This window comes from Hylobates moloch, unplaced genomic scaffold, assembly GCF_009828535.3.
Source record: "Hylobates moloch isolate HMO894 unplaced genomic scaffold, HMol_V3 SCAFFOLD_15, whole genome shotgun sequence".
Lineage (NCBI taxonomy): Eukaryota > Metazoa > Chordata > Mammalia > Primates > Hylobatidae > Hylobates > Hylobates moloch.
The window spans coordinates 878,497-889,059 of NW_026652290.1; the positions used below are offsets into that span (position 1 = coordinate 878,497).

A 10,563-nucleotide genomic window follows, 5' to 3' on the forward strand; every position below is an offset into this window, starting at 1 on the left:
CGGGCGCCGCCTGCTGTCGCGCTGCGCAGCGACTACGGGAACTCTTCCGCAGCAGACGGGGTCCCCGCGACCCGCTCCCCCCGAAGGCAAGCAAGCGGCCACAGGGAACGGGTCCCGGGGCTGGATGTGGCCCATGTCCTAAGCGCACGGAGCCGAGCCGGTGTTGCTCAGGGAGGCTGCCCGCCCCTTCACGCGGACCCTGCGGCTCTGCGTGCCCTCAGGGAACAGCAAGCTCCGAGCCGGTGTCGTCGAGGGGGCGACGGGACAGAGGGAGGAGCCTGCGGGGACCGGGTCGAGGGAGGGGAGGAGTGGGCGGGGCTGGGGCGGGGCCGTTCCTGCGCTCTCCTTGGCCTGCGGGCCGGCACTGCTCACCTCTCGTCCAGGGACATGACGGGCACGCCAGGCGCCGCTGCCACCCGGGATGGCGAGGCCCCCGAGCCCTCCCCGCCCTGCAGTCCGAGCTACGACCTCACGGGCAAGGTGGGTGGGCCTCTTCCGTGAGACCCCCGCCCTCCTCGGCGCTAGCCCCTTCCTGGCTGCGTCTGGGTTGGACTCAGCCCTTCCCCCAGGCAGCTGGGTCTCCCAGAGGAGGGAGGGAGAGAGGGTCAGGACACAGCCCCTGGGGCCGTCCCAAGCTCTAGGTGTCTCTGCTGGCTCGGTGGGGGCGGGTCGCGGAAGATCGCAAAGACTGAGTGATCCCCCCGCTGGCCCCAACTCAGTTCTCTTCTGCCACACTCTGGCAAATATGAGCCCCCGGGAGCCCATGCTTCTTGGTGAGGGTTAAGCGCGCAACTCTCGGGGCTCAGGCTGAGAAGCGCTGGGAGATGGGGACCACACGGAGACTCGGAGAGGACGTCCCCTGCTGGCAGAGGAACTGGCGTTAATGCCATTTTCCGAGCTAAGCTCTTAGTTGAGATCTGACATCCAGGTTTAAGGCCTGATGTACCGCAGCTGCTGCCCTCCCATTCCACCCGCTGGAGGCACTGCCTTCCGTCTTCCTCCCTGCAGTGGGAAGCCGCTCCTCCCATCCGGTTCAGCCATTTTCTGCCTCACCTCTTTGTGTATGGATACAGGCCCGCCACCACCCCGGTTAATTTTTTGTATTTTATAGAGGATCTCCTGACCTCGTGATCCGCCCACCTCGGCCTCCCAAAGTGCTGGGATTACAAGCGTGAGCCACCGCGCCCGGCCGCAGGGAATTTTTCGAACCTGAGAAAGAGCTCAGTGGTTGGTCTTTCGCATCCCGCACTTGAGAGAGCTCCAGGGCTGCTCTCGGGCTTGCTACCTCTACAGGGATGTCCTGTATGGAAACAGGTAGGGACAGCAGTGGACTGCTCTGTCGCTTTCCATCTGTGTCTTTGGAGTGAGCAGGTACCAGAAACTGAAAGAATTGCTGAGGGATCCTAGAGCTTCACTCTTCCTCTGCAGGGTTGGGGATGGAGTGAGGGCTGTCCTGGATTCCGCTGCATGGCCTAGAAGGAGACCTGCCTCTCTCTGGGCCTCGGTTTCCTCCCCGCCACCAGGGCTCACCCTTGCCGGGAGCCTCAGCCTCCACCCCAGTGTTTCGGGGGAAGCCACCCTGCAAAGTCACCCGCCCAGAGCCGTTGAGATAGGCGTCCTGTGTGGGCTTGTGGCAGGAAATGGGCCCCTGCACCCTCGGAGAGGAGGAGCTGCTGTCGGCCAGGCTCCAGGCTGAGGGGGACTGCCTGACCTTGTTGCCCTGCAAACCAGCTGGGTTGTTTGCCTAGGAGGTGGCCAGACTAGGCAGCTGTTTGTGTTTGGTGGAATCACCGAGCTGGGTGGGTAGCTGGCATCGTTTGCTCAAGGCAGCTGTGATCTGTAAAGTACACAAAGACTGGCTCTCCCTCCCTCCTTCCTGCTCCAGGGCTGGGACTCCTCCAGGGAGGAGTGCAGGCTCCAGAGAGCTCCTATCCCCCACCCCTTCATCTGTTCCCTGGCCAAGCGGCATTGGCAGGAGAGTTGGTCCCCAGCCTCCCCGGGCCTGCCCCAGGGGAGTGAGTCCAGGACCCTCTGAGAAAGCCCGGCAGGACCTCCTTGGACCAGACCAGGAGTGATGTGGCCCACAGGCAGACAGTTCCCACCCTGGGCCACTCTTCCCTGGGTCTTAGGTGATTCGCCACGATGATTGGCCCTAGCCATTAACAGACTCTAGAAATACCTCAAAGAAATTATCCATCCTCCTTCTACCCACTATGGAAACCATGCCACAGAAAGGTTAAGGAATCTTCCTAAAGTCACACAGTAGGCCATTTACAAATCAAGACCCATCCTTCATACCCCTTCTGCTCAGCCACCCCTGCCTCTCCACCAGAGTTAACTAATCCCAGTAACCCATGCCCACAAAAGGAATGCCTTTGGGCTCCACTGTCAATTTCAGAGCCTCAAAAATAATTCAAACCTAGTCCCTGCTCAACCCATTAAGCCACCTAACCAGCAGTTGGGAAAATTCCAGCCTTGGATCTAGACCCCTGTTATCCAAGATTGGAGAACAATGGGACAAAGTGCTCCTCCCCACCATTCCTGCGTGTCCCTGGGGAAGATGAGCAGAGCAGAGCCAGACAGTAAAGGAGAGGGCCACGCCCCCTCCATAGGTTACCTCCTTGGTACTCCTGCCCACAGTACCCACAGCAACCCCAGGATGCTGATCTGCAGCCACGTGTCCCATGTGGGAGGTTTCTGCTGAAAGAACTTCCAACTGCACATCTCCCCGCTTTAGTATAAATTTCAACCTTCCCTAATTCATGCAACCTCCTTTTTTTTTTTTTTTTTTGAGCCAGAGTGTCGCTCTGTCACCGAGGCTGGAGTACAGTGATGCAATCCCAGCTCACTGCAACCTCTACCTCCTGGGTTCAAGCTATTCTCCTTTCTCAGCCTCCCAAGTAACTGGGACTACAGGCATGCGCCACCACTCCTGGCTAGTTTTTTGTAGTTTTAGTAGAGATGGGGTTTCACCATGTTGGTCAGGCTGGTCTCAAACTCCCAACCTCAGGTGATCCACCCACCTTGGGCACCCAAAATGCTAGGATTACACGTGAGCCACCGCACCCGGCCTCATGCAACCTTTTAATAAACATAAAATGTCATTAGAAACTTCCAGTCGGTGCGGTGGCTCACGCTTGTAATCCCAGCACTTTGGGAGGCTGAGGCGGGCGGATCACCTGAGGTCAGGAGTTCAAGACCAGCCTGACCGACATGGAGAAACCTCGTCTCTACTAAAAATACAAAATTAGCCAGGCGAGATGGTGCACGCCTGTAATCCCAGCGACTCAGCAGGCTGAAGCAGGAGAATCATTTAAACCTGGGAGGCGGAGGTTGTGGTGAGCCAAGATCTCGCCATTGCATTCCAGCCTGGGCAACAAGAGCAAAACTCTGTCTCAGAAAAAAAAAAAAGAAAGAAAGAAAGAAACTTCCAAATAAATGTTGTGACCCCCCAAAAAACCCCAAACAGTATTCATTATAGAGTATGCAAATGACCATGCCCCACCCCCAGCAGATTTTGATAGACTCCCTTGGGTGGGAATCCTTGTCCAATATATTGACACTTCCCTTTCCTGTCAGTACAGCCCAGCCCATGCGTGTACTCACGAGCGGACGATGGATGACACAAGTACACAGAGGGATGGAATCCCTGCATGGTGTGGCTATGGGCAAATGTGGCCAGTGTCTAGATTGTGCAAATGTGGTGGTTCTCTGAGGCCACGGAGCACACTTGGGGACCTGTTCATGGTGAGGTCTTAACTCCAGCCTCTAGGAACTTGAATGAGGACAGGAGGGTCAGAGGGAGAGCCAAGGAGCGTGGAGAGGAGAGGTAGGGTGAAGGTGGCGGCAGGCTTTCTGGAAGCAGGTGGCCCTTAGTGCGGTCAGCATTCATGCCAGCCCCCTCTTCTCTGATCCTCTCCATGTGTCTCTCTCCTGGAATCCCAGAAGCTCCCCTGACTCCCCATTAACTGCCTCTGCCCCTACCCCCTAGGTGATGCTTCTGGGAGACACAGGCGTCGGCAAAACGTGTTTCCTGATCCAATTCAAAGACGGGGCCTTCCTGTCCGGAACCTTCATAGCCACCGTCGGCATAGACTTCAGGGTGAGGTGGCTGCAGGCACCTGCTTCCAGCAGAGAGCCAGGGCTGTGGCTCAGGCACAGGGGGGTTGCCCCTGCCTTGCTCACCCTGGCTCCCAGGGACTCCCGAGGCTCATGCCTGGAGGGCACACAACCCACTCCCCCAACACCACAGAGGTGGCCGGGTCAAAGGAGACTCGGTAAGGTTGGCCCCTTGCCCAACTATAGGATGCAAAAAAATGAGACTGAGTCTTCGTTTCCACCTCAATTCCTGGGGGACTTCTCCCAAGCAGAGCAGCCGCAGGCACCGCATAAGCTGAATATCTTGGCCCACAGAGCCCCTGCTCATTGCCCTCCTACCTGGGCCCCTTTGAAAGGCCTCAAAGTTCAATCAGTCTTTCTGGAGTTCCCGGAAAGCACAGCCCTGCACTAGGTTTAAGAGCTGGGCTTGGGCCGGGCGCGGTGGCTCTCGCCTGTATTCCCAGCACTCTGGGAGGCCGAGGCAGGCAGATCACGAGGTCAGGAGTTCGAGACCAGCCTGGCCAACATGGTGAAACCCCGTCTCTACTAAAAATACAAAAATTAGCCAGGTGTAGTGGCATGCTCCTGTAGTCCCAGCTACTCGGGAGGCTGAGGCAGGAGAATCACTTGAATCCAGGTGGTGGAGGTTGCAGTGAGCTGAGATTGCACCACTGCACTCCAGCCTGGGCGACAAAGTGAGACTCCGTCTCAAAAAAAAAAAAAAAAAAGAGCTGGGCTGGCCATGTTAGGAGACAGCAGCTCACCAGGGACCCTCCCTCTCACCTTGACGACTCCATCTTACAAATCTGCGTCAGGGATGCTGGGCGCTGCACACCCAAAGTGTTCAACAGAGCCAACGTCTCACCCTGGCAGGTGGGGCTCTACAGCTTCAAGCAGGCAGAAAGCGAACACTTCCTTCACTAGAGAATCAGTGGGCAGCTAAAGAAAAGATGCTGCTGCAGATGTAACCTCAGGTCCCCAGGATGCAGGCAAACACCCCATCTCCAGGGGCTCGGTCACAGTCCTAGGGCCAGGCTCCAGGAGAGGGAGACCGAAGTGGGGAAAGGGCAGGGCCTCCAGCAGCAACCAGCCCTCCAGCCCTGGGCTGCCTGATCCCTGGAGAGAGCCAGGATGTTTCTCAGGCTCTTCTTGCCCTGCTGTTGTGAGAAGGCAGTTACAGTCCCCAGAAGAGACGACTCCACAGTGGAGGTGTCTGGGGATGGGGTTCCTGCTGCCCTGATGGCATGATCTGACTGGAGACGGTTCTGGGGCTCACTGTACCCACTCTAGGCCTGGAGAGGGAACAAGACAGGATGTTTGCACAGCTGAGGAGCCACATGACTCCTGCCCTCCCATCCTCTGCCTTTTTCTCTTTCAGAACAAGGTGGTGACCGTGGATGGTGTGAGAGTGAAGCTGCAGGTGAGACCAGAGGCTGGAGTTGGGGAGGGAGGACGGAGGACCTGCCCTTCCTTCTCACCCTGAACCACAGGAGGCCTGCAGCCCTGCCCTCCGCCTGGGGCAATTTCCTGTGGGGCCCACGGGAGGAAATGGCTTTTGTTTATTTGATGTCTGCAGAAAAAGCCGTTCCCAGGCACCCTCTCATCTATGAACGGTAGCTCCAAATGCCTTCAGACAAGCTTAGCCTCCATCCGTCTCCTCCCCAGTTGTCTGGGCTTTATGTGCTCTTAGGAGATTGGACATCCCCAAACCCTGGGCTAGGGGAGAGGAGAAGATTCTTTTTTTTTCTTTTTTTTGAGATGGAGTCTCTCTCTGTCGCCCAGGCTAGAGTGCAGTGGCACAATCTCAGCTCACTGCAACCTCTGCCTCCCAAGTTTAAGCGATTCTCCTGCCTCAGCCTCCCGAGTAGCTGGGACTACAGGCACCCGCCACCACACCTGGCTAATTTTTTGTATTTTTAGTAGAGACGGGTTTTCACTGTGTCAGCCAGGATGGTCTGGATCTCCTGACCTCGTGATCTGCCTGCCTCGGCCTCCCAAAGTGCTGGGATCACAGGTGCGAGCCACCGCGCTCGGCTGAGGAGATGATTTTGAACGAGCTTGAGAACTCAGTAACTGCTACTGTCCAGGTCGTTGGATGGTCAGGAGCTCATGAGAACCTAAAGAAGAAAACAGTCGCACCTTCCCACAGATGTCTCACACCACAAAGCAGGCCTGCTCCACCCAGCACATTCCCTGCACCTGCCTCCTTCTGACCATTTCTCCACCCCATCCCTTCCCAGATCTGGGACACCGCCGGGCAGGAACGGTTCCGAAGCGTCACCCATGCTTATTACAGAGACGCCCAGGGTAAGTCCCTCGCACCCTCCAACCCCTACCCCAGCCCCTTGGTGGCACCCATGCTGCTGCCTAAGTCCCCTCTGTGATCCTCTCCCCTCCAGCCTTGCTTCTGCTGTACGACATCACCAACAAATCTTCTTTCGACAACATCAGGGTAGGTACTCCCTTCCCCTGACTCCCACCCGTAAGCAGCCAAGGCAAGGTCTGTGCAGGCTGGGGTTGCTTCCTGCCCTGTGGAAAGGGGTGGAGCGTGGAATCCTCCTGCCTTCTGAAAAACACCTACTTGTGACTCAGAAGTCATATCTGCTGCTTTGTATTTGGTGGCCATGTGGGCATGAAAGCCAAGCAGGCTTTCCTGTCCGGACACTCCAAGAAATCACTGGTGACAACCAACTGATTTGTGAGATAAGGTCTCCATGCATCTGCATCTTCCATAGAACTGATAGTTGCACAGCATAAAATGGGGAGGGTGGGGCCATTGTGGGTTGAGCCACCAAGGAAGGCCATCCAGGCGTGGAGGGGCCAGAACAAAGGTACAGATGAGAGAACGCACAGGGCATCATGTTTAAGGCAGTGAGTAGCTGAGGATAGTCAAACGGAGCAGAAGAAGAAAGGGGCAGCAGGAGGAAGAGAATGCCAGTCTCAGCACGCCCTCTCCCACAGGCCTGGCTCACTGAGATTCACGAGTATGCCCAGAGGGACGTGGTGATCATGCTACTAGGCAACAAGGTGAGTGGCTCCGGGGCAGGGTCAGCCCAGCCCTGCACTTCCTCAGCCCTAGCCAGCCCCGTAACCACCCAAGAACAGTTATCCAGGCATCCTTCCTGAAGAGGACTCTGCAGCCTCCAGCTCAGGGCTCAGACACATCTGGAGGCTTCTGCCCATCCCATCTGCCCTTTCCAGGGAAAGTCCAAGTTGTTGCCTGAGAAATCAAGGGGTTCCCAGTTCTCAGCCCCCATTAGAGCAGAGTGAACAGGGTCCCAGGTCAGGGGCTAAGACTGCAAAGGGTTAGCCCCAACTGCTGTCCTCTTCCAAGACTGGGTCACCACACCTTTCACCAAAGGTGAGATCCCAGGGCTGGGAGCTACACTGGGCAGAAACCCTGGCCCCAGGCCAATCACACCTGCCTGCACTCCCTTGGGCCACCAGCAGAGGGCAGGCAAGGCCTGCTTCTGGGGCAAAATATGGGCCGCTGGGGCCGAGGCCTCCTTCCCCAGAGTGACCCATTTGGGCTTGACAGGCGGATATGAGCAGCGAAAGAGTGATCCGTTCCGAAGACGGAGAGACCCTGGCCAGGGTAAGTGACTGTCTGTGGGACAGGGTGAAGGGGGGGGCAACCCGAGGCTGGCCCTGAGGACACTCTCTCCCGGGCAGGAGTACGGTGTTCCCTTCCTGGAGACCAGCGCCAAGACTGGCATGAATGTGGAGTTAGCCTTTCTGGCCATCGCCAAGTGAGAGCTGGGCAGGGAAGGGAAGTGTGCGGGGCAGGGCGGCACCCTCCAGGAATCCAGTAGGGCCCGGCCCCTGGCCCAGCCCCTGGACACACCTGCATTCTGCAGGCTGAGGTCCATCTGCTCTGGCCACTGGGAGAGGGGAGGGGGCGGCTCAGCTCCTCACCCCAGCCCAGCCCAGCCCAGCCCGTTGTCTCTTCTTCAAGGGAACTGAAATACCGGGCCGGGCAGCAGGCGGATGAGCCCAGCTTCCAGATCCGAGACTACGTAGAGTCCCAGAAGAAGCGCTCCAGCTGCTGCTCCTTTGTGTGAATCCCAGGGGGCAGAGAGGAGGCTCTGGAGGCCCACAGGATGCAGCTGGCCCCCCCCCCAGGCCTGGCTTATTCCGAGCGGCTGAGCCAATGGGGAGAAAGATGGAGGACTCACTGCACAGCCCCTTCCTAGCAGGGAGCTACGCTCCGGCTCCTACTTGAGTTCCTGCGGTCTCCTCACATCCACAGGGAGGGTAAAACACTTAGCTTTTAATAGTACGTAATTTAATACCAAAAAAGGCACGTGGATGCCCAAAAAACCGAGGCTGGGACCTAGTGGCCCTTTTGCTTTCTAGGACTTGGGGGGCTGGCCCTCCCTCCTAAGCATAACAAAGGTGGTGTTGCTCCAGCTCAGCCCCGGGGGACACAGATGCACTTTGGGGGTGAGGGCAGGTAATGACTCCATCGCACCCTCAGTTCAGCTGGACAGAGGCTCAGGTGACACCAGCCTTCACTGTCTTCTGCTCTCCAGGAGCTTATCTTCACCCCACCTCCCAAATAAGTGGGCCCTTGTGCTGTGAGGGAGACCAAAGCCTCAGGGAAGATAAGAGATACAGAGATGGGAGGGGGAGGACAAGGGGCAGAGAGTAGGGTCTAGCTGGCTATCTCTGGCCTTACTAACAGCCCCCTGGAGGCATGCCCCTTTTCTCCAGCACACAAGCACATTGGGGCACCTGGAAATATTGGTTCTAGGCTCCTGTTCTCTGGACTTCAGATCCTGGGGGAGCCCCTCCCCACTGAATCCCTGGCTTAGCTACCTTCCTGCCTGTGCACCTAAAAACCTCAGGTCAGAACTAGGAAAAGAGTTTTGTTTTTTATTTTTTTGAGATGGAGTCTCGCTCTGTCGCCCAGGCTGGGGTGCAGTAGTGCAATCTCCGCTCACTACAACCTCCACCCCCTGGGGCTCAAGCGATCCTCCCACCTCAGCCCCCCAAGTAGCTGGGACTACAGGCGTGCACCACCACACCTGGCTAATGTTTGTATTTTTTGTAGACACAGGGTTTCGCCATGTTGCCCAGGCTGGTCTTGAGTTCCTGAGCTCAAGCGACCTGCCGGCCTCAGCCTCCCAAAGTACTGGGATTACAGGCAGAAGGCACCACGCCCAGGCTAGATGTGTCTTACCCCAATCCTTTGGCAGGCATGCAGCTCCACAGGCGATTTCTTCAAGCAGCTGAAGTGTTTAGCTCTCCTGGGTTAAGAGCCAGATAAGGAGAAATCCCTTTCCTAGGTTTGGAATGTGCTGTGAAAAAAAAGAGAAACCCCTGGCTCCTGGAGCTGGTGGGAGACAAGATTAAGCAAACCTCCCCCGACATGTATCCCTTTGACCCCAAGCTCTGCCTCCTCCCTGACCACCCATGCCCTTTCCTTTAACTTCTCAAACAGATACCAGGGCCTCAACTGCTTTACCTCCCCTCCTACTGAGTCAGGTTAGGGGTTGGGAGGTCACCCATTTCCGAGTTAAACCAATGCAATATGAGTAAAACAAGGTCATGTGGGTATGTCTGTGGTAGAGAGAGGGGTAGCAAGTTCATATGGCCTCCTTGGTCACATATCTCCCAAAGCTCTGATCCCTGCCATGGGAAGGGAGACATGAGGTCATCACCTGCAGGCACCTTTACTGCAACTCTGCCGGCCTGGCGGGGGAGGAGGGGAGGAAGGAGTATGCGCTGCACATTTCTGAGGCTACTGCATTTGCTTTCAAGGCAGAAATCTTGCTCTGAGCAGTCAGCGGCTCCAGTTTGGGCCCGATAAGGAAGTTCTCTGTGGCCTCTCCCACGCAGAGCAGGGAGGAGGCTGACATTGCCAGTCTCTTCTGGGGTCCAAGGCAGGTTGCAGGAGATCCAATCCCGTAGACAGCTCTGGGCCTCTTGCATTTGAGTTTTTCAGAATTAAACTGCAGTATTTTGGAAAGCACATCCTGTCCACTGTTTCTTTGAAGTGGGTGTGGGAGGGGGGTCTTGTTGGAAGAATTGTCATTCACTGCCAAAAGCATTCCAATCTCCTTCCTCAGTGTCTGTCCTCAGATGGTCAGCTCCCCGCTTAACAGACTGTCTCCTGCCTCTGTGACCAGCCTCTCTTTGGCAAGAGGGAGCTAGAAGGCTTTACAGTCCTAATCATTTTTCTGTTGAAAAAAAAAAAAACACAACAAAAAATACCAAGGCTCCTTTCCCTGTGGCGTGTACCCAGAGGTTGATTACCTGAGTCTGTCCTGCCTCTCCCCACCCCACCTCCCTAGCCAAACGCTGCCGCCAAAGCCCACGCCATTGCCCTAGGTGGCCTGTCTTCAGTAGGTTGCCCCTCGAGGTCCCAGGCTCTCCGCGGAGCCCTCACCTTCCCAGCAGGGATCGGAACCTGCACTCCTCTATGCGAGTCCTGGGACAGCACAAAGTGGATTAGGGTTAGGG

General features: G+C 56.7%; 1 protein-coding gene across 3 annotated transcripts in view; it reads left to right on the forward strand.

Annotated features, from left to right (window-relative positions):
* The window catches only part of RAB37 (RAB37, member RAS oncogene family), a 71,667-nt gene extending 61,595 nt beyond the window's left edge, over nt 1-10,072 (forward strand). The window contains exons 1-9 of one of the 3 annotated variants that reach the window (XM_032177520.2): nt 356-480; nt 3,992-4,102; nt 5,477-5,518; nt 6,339-6,405; nt 6,498-6,550; nt 7,060-7,125; nt 7,637-7,693; nt 7,771-7,847; nt 8,054-10,072. In XM_032177520.2, coding sequence (XP_032033411.1) covers nt 388-480; nt 3,992-4,102; nt 5,477-5,518; nt 6,339-6,405; nt 6,498-6,550; nt 7,060-7,125; nt 7,637-7,693; nt 7,771-7,847; nt 8,054-8,159 — 672 coding nt within the window. In that variant the 5' untranslated portion in view covers nt 356-387 and the 3' untranslated portion in view covers nt 8,160-10,072. Of the gene's footprint in view, nt 1-355; nt 481-3,991; nt 4,103-5,476; nt 5,519-6,338; nt 6,406-6,497; nt 6,551-7,059; nt 7,126-7,636; nt 7,694-7,770; nt 7,848-8,053 lie in introns of those variants that run through there. The other 2 variants (XM_032177517.2, XM_032177518.2) reach the window with 2 other exon arrangements.
* Nucleotides 10,073-10,563: the final 491 nt, after the last annotated feature.